Here is a 22,874-nt window from a genome sequence, read left to right as displayed (position 1 = left end):
ACACAGACATCACAACACAACATTGAATATGGTATTATGTGGCATAATTGCCAAATCTATGAACTAAAGCCAGAATGTTGAAGTAAATGTGGACAATTTTAGTGACAGTGAAATAGCAATGTTCCCAAGTATCATTCTCTGTGCACATATCTAGTACAGACAGATTAAAGTGCCTTGACCTCCAGAGGCAAATGTGATTAAAATGATATTTGGTAGCATGAAGTGAGTCAACAATTTTAGTGATCCCTTGAGTAGATTTATAGGAACATTTTTTTTAGATGCTTGTGTGTGCTGCTGGAATTCAAATGGACTTATTAAAATTTTTTGTTGGAAGTTTGTGCATTAGACTGCTGAGACAGTGTACTCGATTTTATGATGAATAATTTTGATTACTATCATTAGGAAATGAGATGATCTATTCCTTGAAAACTTACAAAGTTTTGATCATGATCCACCCTCCATTGTTGCTTTTCTATATTTTTATGTAGACATATTCATTTGTCTTGTCAATCACAAGCCCGAAAGTACTTCACTCTATAGAAGAACACTGCTCTGAAGTAGACACTTCACTTCTCTGTGACAGCAAAGTTGTTAAGCATTGTTGAGAAACTGAAACTGTTGAACAGAAAGCTTTCTTCACAGGGAATACCCTGAGGTAATGTGATGGACTGGCATTCATCACTCTGATACGATAACACAGATTGATTAATGATGATGACATCTAGATAGTCTCCATTCTGGATAAGTGTATGGTAAACATGTTAGAAACCAAGAGTGATGTACTTTGTATGGACATAATTATCACAGACTATATCTCTAGAAATGTTCATCGTTTGAATGTTCATCAATTATCCTCTGAAAACGAATGTTCAAGTAATGCCAGAAAGAGCAGCTTGGTGATAATAATGTTTTATCTCTCACAACCTGTTACTTGGTTCTCTCTTGTCTAGCTGGGAGCGGAACTGGAGCAGAATGCAAGCATTACCACCAACGGTAGTAACCACCAGAACAGTGTCGCCAACCATGACAACTCCATCCTAGACAAACATGAAGAAATGGTACGTGAAGGGTCTGAGTTACCATCCCCGGTCAGCAGTGATGAGAGCAGAAGGGATGATGTAGGGTTAAACAGTGATGAAGGGCTTTCCTCTGATGCCAACATGGAAGGGGGTGGTGATGATGGGAGGGGTCTGGATGATGTTGGTGATAAGAGGGAGGACGAGGGAGGGAGGGAGGAGACTGGTGATGAGAAGGAAAGAGGAAATCATGTAGGAGAAGTCATTGCCTCCACAGATAGCCAGCCTGGCAAGTATCTCTCAGACGATGAGAAGAGAACTGGGAAGAGAGATGAAGGGGAGCAAGCCGATGAAGGCATCTTTGCTGAGGTGGAGAATGCAAAGAGTACTCCGGAGGCTCCTCAAGAGATTCTTGTCAATGGAGATGCTATCATGATCAGTGAAAAGAGGTCGACTCCGCCACCAGTAACAGACAATGCCAAGAATGGGAACATCGCACTTGTGCCCCAGCTCACCTCTGGCAAAGACTCAGTGGTCAGCCGAAAGTCAATGGACCGCTACTCGGATGCAGGCAGCGAGATGACCATCGACAGCGTGGAGAGCATGGAGCCCCCACTCACACCCTCAGAGCCCAAGAAACAGCACCATGAGGTCAGGCTAAATCACACTCAACCGATTCTTCAACAAGCCACTTTTCACTGTCATTCCCCTGTAGACACCTCCACCCTTGCTTGCACACTGATTGCATGATCCACCTGCGTGCCATGTCCTTGCCCCACCCATGCCCCGCCCATGCCCCGCCCATGCCATGCCTCTCCCTTGTCCGTACATGCAGCACATTTTGCTTGATTTAGTGTAGAACAAGTCATCACTTAGTAGTCTTGTTGTCAGATTTGACATTATGTTTTCTCAGATCTCATGCAGGATTAAAATCTCAAGTGATGTTTGACAGTTTTCAGTTTTGAGCTTTGGTAAGAACTCAAATGAGCTTCAAACATCATTTGAGTATTTTCATCATTTTAGGAAGATTGAAAAAAAAAAAAAAGTTTTGAAAGGCACAGAGAATTTTGGTAATCAGGTAACCCATTGAGCCTGACTTAGAAGTCTGAATCAAAATCTTGTAATGAGTGCTCTTGATCGGTAAGAAGACTAATTCTTTCGATCTCTCATTGCATGCCAAACAATGATTTTTGCATGTTGTCAGGATAGCTTCTGGTTCCTTAAAAAAAAAAAAAAGTTGCATAAAGAATTACTGTTATTGTTACTCTCCTCTTTACCCCCCACCCCCCCCCCCCCCAAAAAAAAAAAAAAAAGTGAAAAAAATTATGACATTATGGAAAAGGTGCTGAGAAAAAAAAGGTAATAGCAGGATTAATGAGCAGAAATAGGACCCAGTGTTTGTGACTCTTGTTGAAGTGTTATCTGAAGCTTGTCAAAAGTCTTGCACCATTTTGACGTGGTTCACATTGTGAGCAATGCTGAGATACCATTAGTGGAAAATTTTAGTGGATAAATTGAGACCACAAAGTACCATCATATCATATGAAAATTTCATCATACTGCAGCTCATCCGCTTTCATCAAACCATAATGACTCTAGACACATATTGTTACAAACCACAAGCTTATTTATTTTAAAATTAGTGTCATCTGAAGACATCACCAGACCAGTGCATTTCATGGAAGAAAACTAATAAGAGGCTCTTGGTGTGTAGATTCCATTGTAATTTCTTCAGTCTGAACCCATGTTTTGTACCATTTTGTCATGTTAGATGAAGTTCTCATTGTTTTCTAGAAAAATATATGCTTGTGGGATGAAAACTTGGACACCAAATGCCATATTGGTATAAAATATGATAAAGAGTAGGAATTACAGAGGCTTTTCATGTCAGGGATATAAAGTTTCTTGTGATTATGAGGTGTATATAGAGTCCTCTTTCAAGATAAATCAAGTATAAAAAAACAAAACAAAACAAAACATGATGCTCACCTAGTGAAGTAACTTGGAAGTTTTTTAGGCAGAGATGGATTCTGTTTTTTGAAATCAAACAAATCTGGCCTTGGTGGCTTGTGCCTTGTTTTTCTCCTTCCAAAATGTAAACATTTGTTTTGTTGTCTTCTTGTGTTTAAAATCTTTTTTTCTTTTGCACCTCTTAGGTGGAGTTAGTAAATGTAGTTTTCTTTGAAAGCAAGCAGTTTAAATGTTATGATTTGCTGCCTTTCTGTTTTTGTAGTGATAAATTAGCTTGTGCTTCACTTTGAATTTCTTTTGTTATAGATTTTAATGTTTATGTAAAAATTTGAAGTGTCATTCTTATGGTAAGTATCAGACGTGTGCTTGTAAACATCTTAACATGTTTTATGTTGTTTTTTTCTTGTTTTTTTCATATTTTTTGTTTTGTAATCTTTTACTCAACTTGTTGAAAGTTCATTATTTTAACTCAACAAAACAAATAGTTAAAATAATTTTGTTCTCATAAAGTGCAAACTTGCATTGATGAGTAAATTCCAGGTTTAGGTCTTATATGTCTTGAAACAGAAGAAGACAAACCTGTGTTGTTTATTGTTTATGCTGCCTTTGTGTTTTGAAGGAAGATAGTGACATTCCAGTATAGAAGTATTCTGGATGAAATTCAAAACTCTTGAAGGAATTAATCTCTTTCCATAGTCACAGGGTTATGAAATGAAAAATAAATTACCAAAAAGAATCATGATTTTTAAGAACTTTGGTTTTAAACTCTCTTCTTTCTTCCAGTTGCATTATACTGGCTTTTTTTTTCATTTTCATATTTTTTTTTCTCAAAATTGTATGATCTAAGTTTTATTTTGTTTTTCATATCTTTGTCCTCTTGTTGATATAGTGATTCATATGCTTTGTGCAGTATGCCAAATACACACATCCGATGTATATGTTCACAAGGCACTGTATAAACTAGTTTCCATTCATTATGCATCCGGCATGATTTCACGATAGTAGGTAATTTTATCAACACAAGTTGATTCTGACCTGAAGTGGGTTAAAACTGTGACAGGATGTCTGTTCAGGCAAAACTGAAAATTGATTGCCAGGATTGCTGTGGGTAGTTTGTTTCACAGGAAGTTAATATCAGATCGCTATGACGATAGTCCATTAGCGAAATAGTTTTGAAGAGTTCATACGTCAGTTGAGGCTAACAGGACATCAGAACCATAGTGAATTCGACCTTGTGCATCTTTGTAGCTTCACAGACCACACGCTGTAAGCTTGTACCGTTTATCTGCCTTTGCTATCTTTGGTATCTTTCATTGATTAGCATGTAAGACCAATTGTGTCTTGTGTTTTGCTTGTTTTACAAGCAGAATCTGAAAAATCTGAATTACAAAGGGATTGCATTGTGATGACCTTGTGAGTTGTAGATTACTTAATGGTTGCTTTGACACATGACACGTCTACCAGGTATGCTAGACATTATCTTTCCTATTACAGTTAATGCTGGAGTTGCTCCTTTTAATGCTGTTCTGATATGGAATTAGATTATTCCTCTCACAGGCAATACTCAGTTGAAAGTAATGGATATTTGTAGGCACACTTGTAGAAAGAACTAAAGATCATCTTGATTGTGTGAATGACTTCTGAGAATGACTTCCAAGTGTAAAGTGCAGTCACCTTCAGCACTATATACTGAGAAATGAATGATTGTGTGTCTCTATCCAATCAGCTGACATGCCCCGGTGCTAAGGCCAGAGTAAGGTATTATACTGTAGCAAGAGAATGTGAACACACAGTGCCTGGTGGGGAATATATTCCTTATGTAGGTTCTGGCTTTAACATGTATTTAATAGAGTTTGAAAAAGGAGGATTATTTTCACAATTCTTCAATCAGAGTGACATGATAAATGACCATGATTTGTTGTGTATTATGTGTCATTTTATTTGATTTTGATTTGATTCAGTGTAATTAGTTATGAATTTAGTTTACAGTGTGGCATTTGTTTTTGTGTCCGTACAGCGATGCATACTCAGCTATCATTGTAGTTTGATTCACTGTCCCTCCTGGTTCATGCAGTTTTCAAGTCATGATCCATGCTTTATGTGATAGAAATAAAAACAAGCTGCAATCAATGATCCATGCTTTATTTGATAGAAATAAAAACAAGCTGCAATCAAGACCAATGTTAGAAAAGAATCATGTTACGTGACCATTGTAGTACAAGATTGGATGAAAGAACCATCTCTCATTATTCAGTGCTAGTTCATTTCAATATTTTTGAGTTATCTTTTTTATTGTTTTGGGTTTTTTTCTTTGTTTTTCAATTTGTGTTTCATCTTTTTTCATCTGCATCATTCAGTTGGTCATAAAAAACTATGCCTTTGCCTTTGTCAATTGTGAATACATTGTCATAAGTATACAGCTCCATTTCTCCTTTTGTTTTGAAGACTTTAATGTCAGAAATGAAGGCAACTCAGATACATGTGTGATAAAAGTTATAAGTGAGCTTTGACAATTTGGTTGCAATGAAATCTGTGAAATAAGACCATGAGGTTTATATGCTGACTGGTTGACATATATGAAGGAACTTATGAGTGTCTGAATGTTAGTAAGAGAACTTTACAAAGAAAGTAAATCTCTCCAAACTTTAATTTACACTCCATATGAGGTAGACCATGCAATATTAGTGTGTTAAATGTCTCAGCCACATGGGTGTTACATCAGCTTTGTTTTAATTATTGTTCATATCATACATCTTACTTCTCAGTGAATGTTCTTCAGGCACCATTTGTTTTTTGTATGTGTATGCATTTTTCTTTCTCCTTTTTTGTTCCAGCATGCCAAGGAAATGTTATGTTTTTATATTCAATCTAATTTTCACACTGAAATATTTGTTCACAGTTCTCTTACATGAATGTGATTACTATCCACCTGCAAATGCATGTTTTCCTTTACTTTGTGGACAGAAGTTGTTGCCTTGGTTACTTCTTGATCACTCCCCCTAAATGGAAGCACATGTGCCCAATAGTGACTGTTCCTTGCCTGTCTCATTTCTTTTGTCAGTTCAACTAACAACTGGAATGAGTAATGATTAGTGCATTTTTTAAAGTGCTTGCTGGAACTAAAGTAAATCCTGCAGTTACCCAGAAAAATGATTTTAAAACTTTGCACAATGGAACTCACTGTCATGATGCCGTTCCTGATGTTGTTTATCTGTCGTGGATATGTTGTAATTTATGTGTATTACCATTTACGTAGATCCCTGTTTCCACATGAAATGTTATTTTGCCATATCGATGATAATGTAAAGCATAGTTAAAATGTTCCAACATAGAAAGGTCAAGGTCATTGAAGAGGCAGTTGGTCAATGTTGAGAATTTCAATTTACTTGAATGTAGTCAATATACAATCTGTCATGGATTTTTTTGTTATTGATATGGCTGTGCACCCATCACAAATCAAAGATGTTTCAAGAAATGGAAGTATTCCATCTCAAACAGCGCTATTTCTCTTTCTCTTTTCAGTAGTAAATCAGCCTGTAGGCAAACATGAATCAGGAGTTTTTAGTGTTCCTCTATGTCAATAATCCTATGTTTGCAACCTATTGACAAATTGCCCTTCATCAATGTAAATTCATATCTAATTTGAATCTTATGTTTACACACACATGATTTACAGGACAAGCCTTCTTACAAGACGCTGAAGAAGACAAGAAAATTCGTCCTGGATGGAAAGGTCGTTACCCTGACAACCCATAAGGTTGTCAAAGCTGGTGATGAGGACAAGGCAAAGGAGCTCCATGCTCTCAGGTATGAACATCCCATCAGCTGAATGTGTGGACTCCTATACAACTATTTCCTTATATTTATGAACACATTTCTTGATCTGGAGTGACTTGTACCAGTATTCAGTGGTAAAAGGAATTTGGTCAGCAGATTCTTCTTTGTCAAGATAATCCTCCTTCCCCCTTCCACTAGGAATATTATGCTGCTACTCAAATAGTATTCAGAAGTGACATCATATTGAAAATGACAATATATTGACAATTCTATTAAAAAAATAATAATCATCATCATAAATAGGATAGAAATGTCTTGGCTCACTTGAGCTGTCAGCTGATAGAAGCTGTTCATGATCATCACCTTATGTTTTTTGTCTTTTATCCCTCTGTTTACTGCCCTTAAACTTCTCTAATCTAACTTGTAGCTTTTTTAATGGGAAGGGTGGTCTGTTAAATATCAGTAGTATTTCTGTGATGAATTGATTGTGATTTCTTGCATTGACACTAGAAAAAAATGGTTGTTGAAAAGAGTAGCACATTTAAAAGTCATGATGAGACAGTGTTGTGTGAAATGTCTTCGACAAACACAAGAATCAATTGGTGACTCTCCAATGAAATTCCATTGAGACGAGAGTGCAGTGCTGTGTGGAGGTGAAGGAACTTTCATGATGATGTCACAATGGCATTAGATGAGGATAAGTATAAAGATGGTGTATTGTATGATTTGTTGTGACTACAGGAAGAATGAGCTTCGGGAGATTCGTAGGATGAGGAAAGGAGAGACGAAGGAGTCTAACAACCTCGCCACCAAGATCCTACAACAGATGGAGCAGCTGGACAAGAAGCAGGAGAATGAGAAAGGGGTAACCTAGCAACATCCTCCTCCTCTCTGGGCAGACATCATATCAGATTCTGCATCATAAGAAAAAAAAGGAATTATATCATGGAGTATTTATTTCTAGATTAGATCTCATGCAATCAGGTTGTTCAGAAAAAAATTCTCATATTCTATCATTATGGGGTTAAGTTGATTTTCAAAGATTCTGGGGAAAAAAAGACCCAGTGGTGTCAGTATTTTCTTGTTTTGAGTGCCAAATATGATTTTAGTTTAAAATGAGGATTTGTTGATATGTAGGTGACACCAGTAGCAATGTACAGATGGGGAAGTTGAAGTGTTTTGTATGAATGTCTAGAAAGATCTTAGCATCTTGTTATGCATTCATAACTGTTAGTGCTCAATGCAGTAGTTCTGCAATGTGATTTTTATATACCCTGTGTAATGAATCTATGATGAACAGTTCTAAAACAGGTGATTTAAAGTGAAATATCTCTCAATTCTTTAAATCATTTCATTGAAAGGGTCAAAAGAGTAGACAGAATAATCTCTGCTTTCTGACGGCACTTGTGATAATTACCTGAAGACCTCCTTCATGTTTGACAGCAGATCTGATAACTTTGAAGAGCAATGTGAAATTCTTTTTGACTCCAGGTAATGATGAAGAAGTTTGACATGGAGATTGAGATTCTCAACCGACAACAGAAGCAGAATGTGGAAAAACTGGAGTTATCACAAGAAGCCGAACTGAAATCAACCAAGAAGAGAGTCAAGTCTGATCAGGTATGACTCTTGTGAACTAGGACAAAGTGATATGACATGTGAGATAGAATAGAAGTGGCCAAAAGACAGCCAGAGAAGCATCAGCACGTGTCACAACCTTCCACTATAGCCTAATTGGTTAGTCTTCTTGGTATAGGTGTGCATGTGTTTGCGCTATCACACAAAAATGACTTTGTTGACATTGTATCTCAGAAATAAAAAGATGTTTTCCTTCTTACTTTTGTTGTTGAAATATTTGGTCTGATGGCTTAACCCATTGAGGATGAGCTGATTCTGGTATAACATGCATTTCCCATAGACACCTGCCCGAGTATACTCTGGATTTGTCCTCAGTGGGTTAAAGTTTTGAAATCATTTACTGAATGGATATAATCTGCTACAATGTAAACTGGGCTGAGTATGAATGTTGTACCCTGATCTGTTTCACGTAACATACAAGAATATATAATTTGATTAGAGATCACCGTATTTGCTACTGAAAAAGAAAAAAATTGACTCGGCATATTGTATTGTTGAGAAAGCTTTAGACTTCCTCAGCCATGTTGGAAAATGTGTGCCAGGTAACATTTGAGTATGTATGTTGATGGAAGGGCCCAGTAGAAGATAGTGTTAATTGTGATGAGGTTAACCTGTTTAGTGAAGCAACATTATTATCATAAGTATTTGTATATTGTTAATATCATTATACTTGTAATGATAATGGTGAAGATGATGATGGATGACTTGATTTGATTAATAGAGGTAAAGAGTGTCAGTTATTTATTGTTATGTCTCTTCTACAGGACAAAGAAATGAGGCAGTTTAGGGAGGGTAAGAAGAGAGCAGCGAGGGAGCTGAAGAGTACCAAGGGTGACCGAGAGACAGTGAGGAAACGTCGAGAGGAGTTTGAAGTTCGCCAGCAGGATGAGGAGAGGGAATTCCTCTCTAGGCAACGGGAAGACATGGAGGCACAGATCTTGAAGCTTACTCAGGCTCATCGATCTCAGGTGGCACAGCTAGAACATAAATTCCTGGTGGAGAAACACAACAAGCTCAGAGGTGGGTTCTAAGAATGATGGGATAGTTAGGAACTCTTGTACCAGTGATGCAGACAAGACCAGTTAGAAGTCAAATTTACCAGAATTCATGTAGCTTGATTTACTAAACCTATTACATCGTCTATCTCTACCTCACACCATAGTTATAACACTGATTCTTGCATGAGCAAACCATTTCTTTTTCTGTTGGAAGCCTTTTAATTGAAAAAGAAAGGATAAACACTTGAATTGTATAAATGGAATGTTAAAAACCATTTATGTAATCATTTATGTAAAGTGTGAATACACATAGATGGCTCTCTCCAGAGGAGTGCAAAGTTGTTAGGTTATTATTTGAATTTTATTCAATTCATTGAGAGGTTGTGTTTTTCTCTGCCTGAACTCCTGGCCAGTTGACAACTCAGGGATAAAGCACAGATGCAGTCTTCGCTAAGTGTTCCTTCTTTCTCTTCCAGTAGTTACATTTTTAATTATTCAGTTGGATAGGGTCCAGAGCTGAAACAAAACAAATTCTGCCCTTACAATTTCATGAAATATTGAGATACAATATTGAAAGTGAAAGGTAAAAAGTACCATGCCATTGAATTATGCTAAAGTGTGTGACGTGTGCCAAACACGTCGTTAACCCAAACTGAAGTTCCTGTAAACTTGGATGTTATTCTGGTCAGTGTGATTTTTCCTCCACCCTGCAGCGAGAGAATCAGCCATCTGGGAGATGGAAGAAAGACATCTAAAGGAGAGACACCAGATTTCCAAAAACCAACTCAAAGACATGTTCTTCCTTCAGCGCCATCACCTGGTCATGCGGCAAGAGAAGGTAGGTGATAGGACTCCCTCTAGTGGTAGGAAAGAGATAATCTCCTTCCTCATCTTTTTAGTTCTTCGATCCATAGTTCCCAAACTCGCACTACATCTACCAATATCAGCTCACCTCACTTTTCAACTTATGCAGTGCTTAGGATTATGATGATCTCTTTTTTCATTTACAAGGTGCAATGGTACAGGTGTGATATAGACAGTTATACCTGTTCTTACAAGATGCAATGGTACAGGTGTGATATAGACAGTTATACCTGTTCAGTCATTCTACAGCACTTATACTATGGTTTTTATGTTAATTACCATATCATGTTCATATCAGTGATGGTTTGTGATTTGTTTAGTCTATAACTTGGATTCTTTCATGTGTGTGTTACATCAACGTGAGACCTGCGTGTGCTTCTGCCCTATAGAGGGCGTTATTTATAAATCTTGATGTTAAAGGCCCATGTGGCAAAGGTCATGTAGAATTTTGTTACTTCACGGTAAGGAAAACTGATAATCATTATTTTGTCCACATTGGAAACATACATTGTTTCACAGTTTATATTGAACGTTAAGGTTAATGGACATAAAAAATGCGTGAATCTGGATCCCCTAATCACAGTGAGATGTTCTGTGCCTTGGTTTGTCTGCTTAGGAGGTACAGCAGCTCAAGAGCCACTTTGAGCGTGAGGAGGACGAATTGAAAGAGAAGCATGTCCAGGACCAGAGGCAGTTACCGCGGCGACTGAGAAATGAAGGACGAGCGAGGCTGGCGATGTTCAAGAAGAGCTTACAGATCAATAAGCAGAACTTGACAGCAGAACAGGAGAGAGAGAAGCTTAAAGAGGTAGGTCAAGGGTCACATGAATGACCTTTGACTCTTGACTAAATCAAATGCAGCTTCTATGCTGCATGTGATTTATTACTACTGCTGGGGCACAATTTGATCATCACGTACTGGTAATGTCCTATGTACCCACAACTAATGGGGAGGGCTCTTCAGGAATAAAAGTGATGTATTACGATCGAAATTATTTTACACTTTTTATTCCAAAGTACTCCAACCAACTCATTTTCCTGGCAAATCGCATCAGTCGGACAGGTTTCCTAGTAGAGCTTTCTGATATATTGCAAGCTAATTCCAAATGGTGGAAATTTTGAGCCCTTCCAAGAAATATTCTTTAGCTTTCCATTTATTGATAATCAGCTCAAATGTTACAGTATAGAAGGAAAAGTGCAGAACAAAATATAATCTTTCCCTGATAGTCTTGCCATACAATCTTCTGATATGTTTACATCTCTCATCCTGTAGTTCCAAGACAACGAAAGCAAGCGATACAAGGCAGAGATGAACAAGCAGAAAGAGAAACAGGAGAAGCAGCTGATTGACTTGAGACAGAGACACGCTGCCATCAATCAGGAACTCTTGACTGATCATGTAAGTCTTTTGGCTCATCGTCATCTCCTTTGCCTCTAGCTTCACTTAGTGAAAAGTAGCTGACGTGGGTGCAGCAGTTCTTGTGAATCTGTATCTACTCATCATTCTTCTCAGTAGTCCTACCTGGTTTATATTGTACTAGCAAGCAAATTGATGCAGTTTGGGTTGAGAATAAGTCTGATTGCACATGAAAGAAATTTACCCCTTTAAACTGCTAGGTGCAATTAAAACAAGTTTGTTTTTCATGTGGATCTTTTCAGCTGGTACCTATATTCATTGTTTTAGCTGCCGTCTAGTATGACATAATAAGAGTTTTGATTAAAACTGTATGGTGGGAAGTTGTTCAATGGATGCTGTGATGTGGGAGGCAGATGGAAATACTACATGTTCTCTTGAAATGTATTCTGCCATGAGAATCCATGTAGTAGCCAGTAAGTGCATGATGGGGTGTTACGTGATGTAGTCACATGGCTTAAGTGTATTAGAAAAGCTATTATATATTGTTTAACTGTGAACGTAGAAAATTGAAGAAAAGAGCAGGAAATAGTGCCCCAGGGATTAGTCATGGTACGCATCAGAATGTCACAGTTTAAAAGTTATTAAAGTTGCCTCTGATCAGTGGGATGTGATCAGCTAGATTAAATGATCGAGACATTAAATATTAGCACTCACTAGATCATGCATAAAGTAAATCTTGGCAGCTACTTGGCTACTACTTCTGTGCTTTTGTCAATTCAATCCATCTTTGATTCTCACCCTACCCTCAGAATGAGAAGAGGAAGGTGCTGATGGAGCAAGAGACGGTGAAGGTCAAAGAACGGGATGATAGTCATGCAGAGGAGGTCAAAAAGTGGAAGGAGCAACTGAGGCCTCGTAAGAAGGTAAGGAGGAGGGGAGAGGGGATTGGGTTTCACGGTGGGTGGGGCAGGGTGATGAGAGGAGGGGAGATGGGATTTGGTTTTAGGGTGGGTGGGGCAGGGTGATGAGAGGAGGGGAGATGGGATTTGGTTTTAGAGTGGGTGGGGCAGGGTGATGAGAGGAGGGGAGATGGGATTTGGTTTTAGGGTGGGTGGGGTAGGGTGATGAAAGGAGAGGGATGGGATTGGGTTTCAGGGTTGATGGGGCAGGGTGATGTGAGGAGGGGGACAGGATTGGGTGTCAGGGTGGGTATTAGGGTGGTTGGGCAGTGGTGTCTTGTAGGGTGTAGAGGGTGGATGTCTATTGGAATCAATTTCTTTCCGTACCCTGTCATGCTATGCACTTAGTACCTCATAAAGGCTAAGGTTTACATGGGAAGAAAACACTTCTATGAAGTTTGTGATGAATGTTACCCCCCCCCCCCCCCCCAATCCTATGTCATTACGGATGATAAAAAGCAACCATGTTTCAAAATAGTTAAGTGTTCTTATCTGCCCATATACCTGCAAGCACACATTTATGTTTATTTTTATTTTGCTAAAGCTGTTGATAGCAAATGACCACTTGTTAGATAGTTTAACAAAATCAGCCAAAAACAAAAAAGAAAATATCTCTCCTTTATACAGTCAAATTTGTAAGAGCAGCTATATTCTAGTTTGTATACCATCTACAGAAGACATCCTCTTTTTTTCTCTGATGTAGGAATTGGAGGAGAACTTTAACAGGGAGCTTGAGAAGCAGGAGGAGTTTTACTCTGGCAACGCTGAGCCAGCAGCAAGCAACTCTGATGCAATGAAGTATAAGAGACACAGCCTGAGTGCTCTCTAGTAGGACCTTGGATGCCATCCTGGTTCCAATCCTGACATCATCCCTCCCTCTTTCCTTTCCTATCTCTCTCTCCATCTCTCTATTTCTCCCATCAAAGCTACACAGTAAGCCAGTGGAGTCTCCATAATACCTGAGTGGAGTCTCCATAACACCTGAGTGGAGTCTCCATTATACCTGAGTGGAGTTTCCATGACACCTGTGTGGAGAACATTATGAAGGAATGATATAGATAATGGATAGGATTGTGTGACAGACACACAGACAAACAGGACAAGAACAAGAGACAGAGACCTCATGTTGTCTGGGTTGATGTAGGGATCTTTTTCTCTCATGATTATGGCCTCTCTGGATGACAGTAACACAAGGGAGGAAGTCCAAATGTGAGGAAGAGTATGAAGAACACACTCTTAGCTCCATCATGCATCCAAAACACCGCAAAACCAACTTTTGACTATCGAATGATTATAGCTGGAGACTAGATGTGTGACCCCATCTCTCCTCATGATAATGTCAAAGGATGATTTCTACCATGGATGATAGGAAGCTGGCCTAGCTCAGTGAGAGTTGTCAACCACTCTTCTGCTTGTTTGTTGTTATTTTTTCTGGCATGACATCTGTGGCTTTAGCTAGAGAGATGATTGTTGTTTCAGCTGACGTTAAAATGTTGTTGACTTAGGTAGGTTTTCTTTCCTGCTTTGATTGCATGTGTAAGCTATTGATTGTGGATTACTAGGGCTCAAATTGCACTGACCGCTGACTGATGACCAGTTTGCCATTTTGAGTCAGTGACCTGTTTTCCTCCTGTCTGCTCAGAAAGCATCGAGGGAGGATTGTGATTAAAACATTTGAAGGAATGCCTCAGGGTTATCTTATCTAGTTTTTACTTTCATGACTCATAGAGCTTTGAGGTGATTGAACCTTGTTCAGATAGTAGAGAGAATTGATAGGTATTGAAGGTAATATCAATGTTTGTTAGTCCCGACTTAAAACACTGTATGTTGTAAAAGTACGCAAAATATCTTGGGACATTTTTCAAATACGGAAGAATGTTTGGTACTTTGACCATTTTATTCTGAGCTGATCATGTGACCAGCGAACAGCCAATCAAACACTGTCAGGTGAAGATGGTGTTACACTTTGACCAGTTATTATAATGTGACTTCAGTCTCTAATGGACTCACATGGAGAATGTTTGCACCTGATTGTATGAGTTGACTGCTGGAGTAGGAAGATAGAGGTAAGTCTCAGTGCGAGTCTCAGATAATGTTGGCATGAACTAGGAGTAAGTGATGCAAAGATTCCGAAGAGTTTGATCATAGAGTCTCAGAAGACACGTCATTTGAACTCTGTGGCTTTTTGTCGCTAATATTTGCGGCAGTCCCAGAGATGGAAATCCAAAATGTTTGCCAGTAGCAATATCTTTAAAAGACATTGACATGCTTCTAGACTTTCTCCCTAGATTTCTATGTCAAACTGAGCACTGCAGTCCAGGAGTAGAAGCATGGGTTTGTTTTGTTTTGCTTCATGATGTCATGTTTGTTTGCTTGCTTGCGTGTTTTTTTCCTTGCATTCAATAACTATGAGTACATCAATGTCTCAGGCCAAATTGAGATCGTTTGGTAAATAGGAGAAATCAAGTGTATTTATCTTGTCAAGGAAAGTGTGTGTTGGGAGACATTCCAGTGATGTATGGTGTAGTCTCGGTTCAAGTAATGATGAACGTTTTATTTTCATTTTTATCGAGTAACATAATGTGAGATTGTTTATGTTGACACTCAGTACATGTTTGACTTCCAATGTGACCTCATGACCTGTGATTACATGTATTCAAACAAGTGAGCACTTAATCTTAACTAATGTGAACAGTAAGTCAACCTCATTTAGTCTTGTAACAAGGCCTTGTGTGTTCATGTTTGTTTTCATAACATTTAGCAGCAAAGCCTTGTTCCATTAGGGTTTGTAAGCCTGTGTTGAATAATAGATTCTTAAAGTATAATCCCTTGTTACAAAGTCCAGTCGTACTTTGATGTCAGTCTGTTCTCAATGGCTGTTGCCTTTACACCTTTCTTTATACAAGAATTAGTCTGCTTATTGAAAGCCTGCTGCTACAATACTCTGTGACTTTTTTTCTCAAAGTTAGGCAGTAATATTATCTGAATTGGTGTTTGATGTACCAGTTATCAAACTTAGGGTCCAATATCAAATCATTACCTCTGCTTCATCTTCCTAGTCAGTGCTGTAGCAGGAATCAGCTGTTGAAACATAACAATCAATCTAGCGATAAACCCTGAAGTTTATCAAGCTCTAATATTATCCAACACACTGCAATTGTGTCTTTGAAGCCTTAAGTGTGTTTTGTACACATGCATTTTTCTCTCTCCCGTGCCTTTACAACAGCCTGAAAAAAGTGGCACACTTAAATTATGTTTGTATGCAATCCTTTGGTTTGCTCAAGTAATGAAAGTGGAAATGTTAGTGTAGTGGAGACTGTTGGGTATTCATCAGTATGTTAACATAATCAGACCTAAATATCATTTTTTGTGATTGTTTAAAAAGCCCTTGTCTTTCCACCGTACATTTGCTTATTAGAGAGTTTTTACAACATTGCTGTAATTGCATGATGTTCATGGGTTTTGTTTGTATTATTGCTCATATTCTTTTAACTGGTAAGTACTTAGATTTAAAGACATTTATGTAATCACTTAACAACCAGATTTCATGACCTTGTTGTACTTAAGGTCAGATCTTGATTTGATAGTTTTCATTGTTTACCTGTTTAGTCACAACATCATATAACCTAGAAAACCAAGATCAGCAGAATTTCACCAATTTTGTGTGAACAGACATATACTGGTGATACACAGAGCAAAATTTCTCTAGTTAATTGGATGTCACATACCGATATTACATGAAACTTTGTATAATGTCTATATATGGTGGGAGTGCAGGTGAAACTTTTGTGCCACAAACACCACTAAAGACTACTGTAAAAGTGAATATTTTTGCGCAAGTAATTTTTCATGCTCTGCCAAGTGAGATAAATTTTGTGTGTTTTAATTCTGCAGAATGGAGATAATACATAGTGGTACATGTAACAAGCAAAAGTATTTGCCTGCTTTTATTTTCGCGCTACTATCCGGTCACACAAAATGCATGGAAATTTCCACACCGCAAAAATTTCCACTTTTACAGTAGATGTTTTCCAGTTTGAGGAAATATGAATGTTTATCCATCATAAAGATATGTTAGAGCACTCTGTAGGGCTGTTATGTCATATCAGAACATTGTAGAAAATAAATTCTATATGTTTTATTTTGGTGTACATGTACAGTGCTATGTATTGTTAGAGAAGAGAAAATATTGATTTGCAGAGTAATATTTCATATATCTGCAGGAGTTTCCACATTCTTATTGTACTTATCAATTTTGCCTGAATATTATGCAAAATTATGTGGAATTTAACAAAAGTCATGTGGGGGTAAACTCAGTAATGTCATTATGTAACAATTTCTGTTGATGTTCATGAAGTAAATTCTGCTAATTATGCATACATTTTAGATAAATCCTCATGTAAATGTTATTTTGGGTGGTAGATACCCTGGCTTCCCTATTGAAATAACAGTTTTGTATTCTGTAAGAGATATTGACAAGCTTACTTAAATTTGAATTTTTGTGCTTAATTATTCTTAAGATTGCACAGTACTCACTTATTCAGCCAGCAGAAGTTTTTGTCTTTCTCTCCAATGAAACCATAAGATTGGAAGCAGTGAAACCAGAAGATTGTATTAGTGAAACCCTGACTTTGACGTGACTGCTGATCAGGCTACAGTAGCATCACTGTTTGTAAAAGCAAGTGTGGAATTGAGACCTAGGAAAATGTGCCTGATACAGCTTCTTTGCTGATTTTATGTCATAGTCTGCATAGATTGCCAATTATCATTTTATTTATTATAGAAGAAACCATCTGGTTTGTGTAGCTTCAAGAAATATGAGAGTCAGATGACATTAAAAGCTCAAGTTCAGTTCTACCATGCTGCTGTTTACTGTACAATGAAGATATGCACATGCACAAACACAAATGTTACTACAGTTCGACCTTGATTATCCGGCCTCCTTTTATCCGGAAATCTCTATTATCCGGACGCGTTCAAGCAGTGAAGGACTTTGTTTTTTTCATCCAAAAATTGAGAAAAAACAGTGACTTTAAACTCAATTAAAATTTCTACAAAACTCACACGATTTATCTACAAGATATACTTTATTTTTGTGAAGAAGGGACTACAATTTGCGCAGGCTAGCATAGATTACATCACCGTTGCGGGGTACGCTACCTGCCTAGCTGCCAGTGCACTGGGACGGCAGCTTGGACGGCAGCTATATACATTAACATTGTGTCTCCCGTATCCAGCCAATTCGCTTATCCGGATGAGCGCCGTTCCCGACATGGCCAAATAATCGAGGTCGAACTGTATAGGTAAACTTTCATGACTAAACCAAGGATATCTGATTCAGAAGACAGGTTTTCTCTGTGCTGTGTAGACACAGCTTTCAATTTTCAGTTTGCATACATGGTAAACATACTTAAAAGATATACAACGTACAACTCTCTTCCATACATTGCTAGGAGTTCAGCCTGTTGTGTGTAGCAGACTTGTGTAAGCTGTATGGTAGGACAGCATCAATAGGTATACTACTTCAGAGCAATGTAGGGTCTAAAACTGCTCTGTATTAAGCACACTATCTGCGTGTAAGTTGTTGATATTTTTATCGGTCTTACTTTCTTGGAGAGAATAGCTGGTATCCATGGAAATGATTATGCTATTGTTAAGATGCTGAAAGAAATCTAATGCTCTCCTCAAATGTGGCATTAAGTTTTCTGACACATTTGTGAAAATATGTGGATAAGATTGTTCAAAGTAATATTTAGAAATATATGATTTGGTGAATGTTAATGTTACTCAGTATTGAAAAAAGGGAAATTAAAACAGGTTTCATATGATAGTCACTTTTTTAAAGCCAAGTATGATAAGAATGTAAGGAGTAATCCATATGTTGATGCGCAATGTGTGTGTAAATACACTTCATTTATATCATGAATAATTATGAAACTGTTTTGGACAGCCATGCTATGTGAGCATAATCATGTACAAAGTAAAATGTAAGGGTAATTAAAAAAGAAATGTACATGTAAGGAAAGTGTTGAAAATTTTATGGATGGGTATGAATTATTGTATGTCTCTTTGATTTGTACCTCGCCTTTTGGAAAAGGAGCTTGATGTATTATTTGCTTACTCTTAACAGTACAAGGCAGAACGTCACAGTCTGCTCATATAATATGTTTCCTAACGGTTATATAAGAAACTTGCGCCAGTGAAGCAAAAATGGTATCATTGAAACACCAGCAAGTTTGTACTCTGAAATTAATTTCTCTTTGATTTTGTATTTAGCATCATGTAGTACATATATTCTTGTATATAAAGCATAATTGGGATTTTTATTTGAAAAGATATGAAGCGGAGGAGTCTATATGAGAGGACGTCAAAGAACACAAGTCTCCACAATTCTGACATCGCTAGCTGAGACTGTTTCCCTTCTCTGCCATAGTTTATACTGTGCTTCTTGTTTTCTCTCAAATGGTAATAAAGCAGTCGTCCTCAGTATCACAACTCTTGTCTGGTTGCTTTTGTTTATTGTTGTGCATGGTGTAGTTGTATAGATCTACTGTAGCTGTTTGGCCAATCTTCGTGGCTTAGAACCTAGCCCTAAATTCAGCAGTGTGTTAACACAATACAATGTACAGGGAAACTCCCTTGAAAACGAGGTTGCTGGGACTACTGATTTTACCTTATGACCGGTAACTTTTAAACATACTACAATAAACTCAATACGCCAATAAACTCAACAACAACAACATACTACAATCAGATCTGCGAAATACAATGTACAGTATTAGGAAATCGGGACTGCTGAATTCACGCTAAAAGTGATTGCTCACTGTAAGTGAGCTTGTAACGGGATTTCTCTGTACTGAATGTGGATCGCAAAAATGATTGACAGACGCTCAATCCACTTCATTGTCTATGTGTGGTATGTATTTATGATACATGTGAGCAGTCGTATATCTCACACACACACACACACACACAAGCTCATTTAATTTTCTGTTCATGTATCCCTTTAATTTACATGTCATTACACTGTAATGTAAATTCTTAGTATTTGGAGTTAACCTCCCCCCCCCCCCCAAAAAAAAAAAAAAAAGTAGTGAGATACATGTGCACCACAACTTTTGATGAGTTTGTCTGTGAGGATAAATGTAAATTCATTGTCCAGGTGAAAATGCCCAACGATGAATAAAGCAGAACCAAGCAAATACCACATCAACAAATATACACACCCTTCAAAATATTTGGAGTAATTACAGCACATCAAACATGCTCTACCAGCAGCTTTACAGTACAACAAGAACATCATGGTCATTTTTTAGCAACAAAATACATTTTGTTTATTTTCAAAACTTGGAACACATGGTACATGAATCAACCAGTTTTAAATGAGACGGATGAGTTACGTGCCTTTGGAAGCTCAAAAATAGAAACAAAAGAAAAAGAATAGGCTGGCTGGAAGATGATAAACATAGCTCATGTTTGCATGGCACCACTGTCAGTGTCAAACTGACTTGCTTACGTCACGAATGCGTGAGTGCATAGTCCACATTATTACCACTGGATACACCTGGCAAGACTTATAGTCGTTAAGTACGGAGCCCCTCTGCTACAACTTACAAACACTGTTTACAGTCATTACTTCTAGTACGCTAATACTACTGAAATAGAATGTACAATACATGTACACAGAATCTCTGTATCACCGTTGGACAATGATGTATGTAGTAATAATGATGTCCATAGCCTTCTTTAATGGAGGCTGCATCATTGACTTGATGCAGGATCACTGAATTCACCTATTTTGAGTGTTTTGAGGGAGAAACACTCAAGCAACACATTTGAGTTGTCTGTGTTTATACATGCATATCTTATACACATAAATGCACACAAATACACTGTACATTGTACTTTAAATGAAACTCCCAACTTTTTACCTTGACTTTAAGTATTTCCAATGAGAATATATTTACTTCTAAGTGAAAATTTTCACAAAGAATACTTGCATCCTCAATCCCTGGAAATAGTTTCAAGGTTTGTGATAAGTCTTCTTTGATCATCTGTTCACCAAAAAAAAAAAAAAAACAACAATTCACAAGACTACAAAAGAGAATACCTACAAAACTCTTTGACATGCTCACCCCCCAAAATCATAGTCTCGCTTTATTATGATAGGGTAAAACAATCTAGTCTGATATGGCGTTTCATATGTATACTCAGCAGTGGCTTTTCCATGTGAGATATTAAATGCTGGTGTACAAATTACACAGAAGCCTAAAAATGTGGAGGAGAAATAAAAGAGTGTCATAATGAGTGATAAGGGTCAAAATATTGCGTTTTTTCTTTTTGCTACACTAAGATCAATACTGACTTAGAACTGACTTAATTCTACATCCTGACTTGTTAGTATGAAAAAGTTTTCTGATTGCATCACAATGGGAAGCCACCAACTCCAAATGATCACGACATAATCTGACAGTAAATAAACTCTATTGTTTTCACAGGATATGTAATACTCATACTAAAGATACCTCCAGCTTGATTTTTCAGACACGTTTTAACTGACAACCCTCATTAGTGAAGTAAACATACAAAGAAAAAGATGTCTCATAATGTCTCACAAAGATTGTGAGATTGACTGTCCTATCCCTGGCAGTGTTCTTTGGTAGTATTTGAAAATGTTAATCAAAATACTTATATCATGATGTATACAACACATGGGCAATTTCCTGTATCAAATATTTCTTTTAAGGTAAACAAATAAATGGCTTCCAATATTATTGCTTTTAATAGACAACAAACTTCTTCAGGAATTCTTCCATGAGGCAGATATGACTTTTATCATCAGGATGAGATTCACATATTGGGTGATTACAAACTTTGCATACAGTGTAATATCCCTTGGAAATATCACACTTATTGTACATATATCTGTCATAGAAAATTTTACTTTTGATAAACAAAATCCTACATACTGTACATGGTGGAAATATTTTGTTGATAAATCACATACAATGGGTGTATATTTGTTTGTGTTTTTGCTTACTTCGACTGAGAGAAACAAAATTCTTGAAATGAAGTGAATCGATAAGTGAGTCTTCCTTCACGGTGGGAATCAGGAATAATGGCTTCAAGTGTTTAAAGGCACATGGTCCCGGTGGTTTAGTTGAATGCGTACGCGGACGCACGGCGCAAGTTTCCTATAGAGACCTATGCTATCGACTCCTCTTTAGCGCTTATGCTGTGACCCATTTCCCAGAGTCCAAAGTAGTCCGATCCACTGTAGTCAGTAGTCCGATCACAGTTCGGCTCATGATTCGGCTGTGGGGGATGACAGCTTTAGCAAACTTCTTTTGTGATGTCATATAAGAAGCACATAAGCCCGCTTCCTGGCATCACTACAGACTGCATGATGCGCAGAGAAGACAACGAAGGCAACATTACCTAGCAACACCTACGCGCTTTACTCTCGATGACAGCTCAACTTCGGCAATCTTCGTATCATGCTAACGGTGATCGGCAGTATCATCCAACAGCGCCCTCTCACCCACCGGGACTATGCGCCTTTAAATGTAGTTCCTGGACTAGCATACACTGGAATGAGACAGAGATCATAACTCATTGACTACTGATGGCTTGGTCTGAGTCAACTACTCATCAGATTTGATGACCAAAATTAATTTTTAACTTCTTTCAACAGTACAGCCCGACATAAAGTCTTAAACGGCTATCAATAATCGTGTTTGCTTTCAAGGTAAAGGGTATATATATATATCATGTATGTCCTTTAATCCTCGTAATCATGTCCATGGTTGAGGTTCAATCTAATGCATTACCTTTACATCTTTTAAATAAAGATGACTGACCTTGTAAATTCTCCCTACAATTGACCAAAATGGACGCTACACATGGCAAGCTGATTTTGCTGTCAAAGACTGGGACTCAGGGCAGTTGAATTTCTTATATAGTTGGACACAGTATAAACAATGGCTATCATTCACATGTATAGGACAATGTCCAAAATCTATTTACAGTACAAGTCTTCTAGAAACATTCTAAAACTTACACTTTTCTCAACATACTGAGTCTTAATGATGTCTATGTACATCTAATAACATGCATGAGATTACACAAGAAGGATAGAATATGGAAGAATAAAATACAATGGTAGTGATGAGAATTACATGCAAAACTATCAGACAACAATTTCATAAACATTCTAAAAGGCATCATAAGTACACATTTATCAAGCAACCTGTGCGTCTCACTGTACTCGAGCTTCAAAATTTTCAAACATGTT

At 37.6% G+C, this 22,874-nt stretch overlaps 1 protein-coding gene across 1 annotated transcript in view; it reads left to right on the top strand.

Moving 5' to 3' along the window:
* LOC139723278 (serine/threonine-protein kinase 10-like) overlaps positions 1 to 13,409 on the top strand; it is a 55,588-nt gene extending 42,179 nt beyond the window's left edge. Inside the window, exons 9-18 of the mRNA XM_071634535.1 lie at positions 951 to 1,667; positions 6,664 to 6,794; positions 7,506 to 7,629; positions 8,256 to 8,384; positions 9,167 to 9,422; positions 10,114 to 10,238; positions 10,881 to 11,072; positions 11,538 to 11,663; positions 12,431 to 12,544; positions 13,284 to 13,409. Of these exons, the coding sequence (XP_071490636.1) occupies positions 951 to 1,667; positions 6,664 to 6,794; positions 7,506 to 7,629; positions 8,256 to 8,384; positions 9,167 to 9,422; positions 10,114 to 10,238; positions 10,881 to 11,072; positions 11,538 to 11,663; positions 12,431 to 12,544; positions 13,284 to 13,409 (2,040 nt within the window). The remainder of the gene's footprint in view (positions 1 to 950; positions 1,668 to 6,663; positions 6,795 to 7,505; positions 7,630 to 8,255; positions 8,385 to 9,166; positions 9,423 to 10,113; positions 10,239 to 10,880; positions 11,073 to 11,537; positions 11,664 to 12,430; positions 12,545 to 13,283) is intronic.
* Positions 13,410 to 22,874: the final 9,465 nt, after the last annotated feature.

Source organism: Diadema antillarum, unplaced genomic scaffold (assembly GCF_040938485.1).
Source record: "Diadema antillarum isolate AM-2024a unplaced genomic scaffold, OU_Dant_1.0 scf00000184, whole genome shotgun sequence".
NCBI lineage: Eukaryota > Metazoa > Echinodermata > Echinoidea > Diadematoida > Diadematidae > Diadema > Diadema antillarum.
The sequence above is the reverse complement of the archived record's forward strand: the minus strand, read 5'-3'. Positions and strand labels throughout refer to the sequence as shown.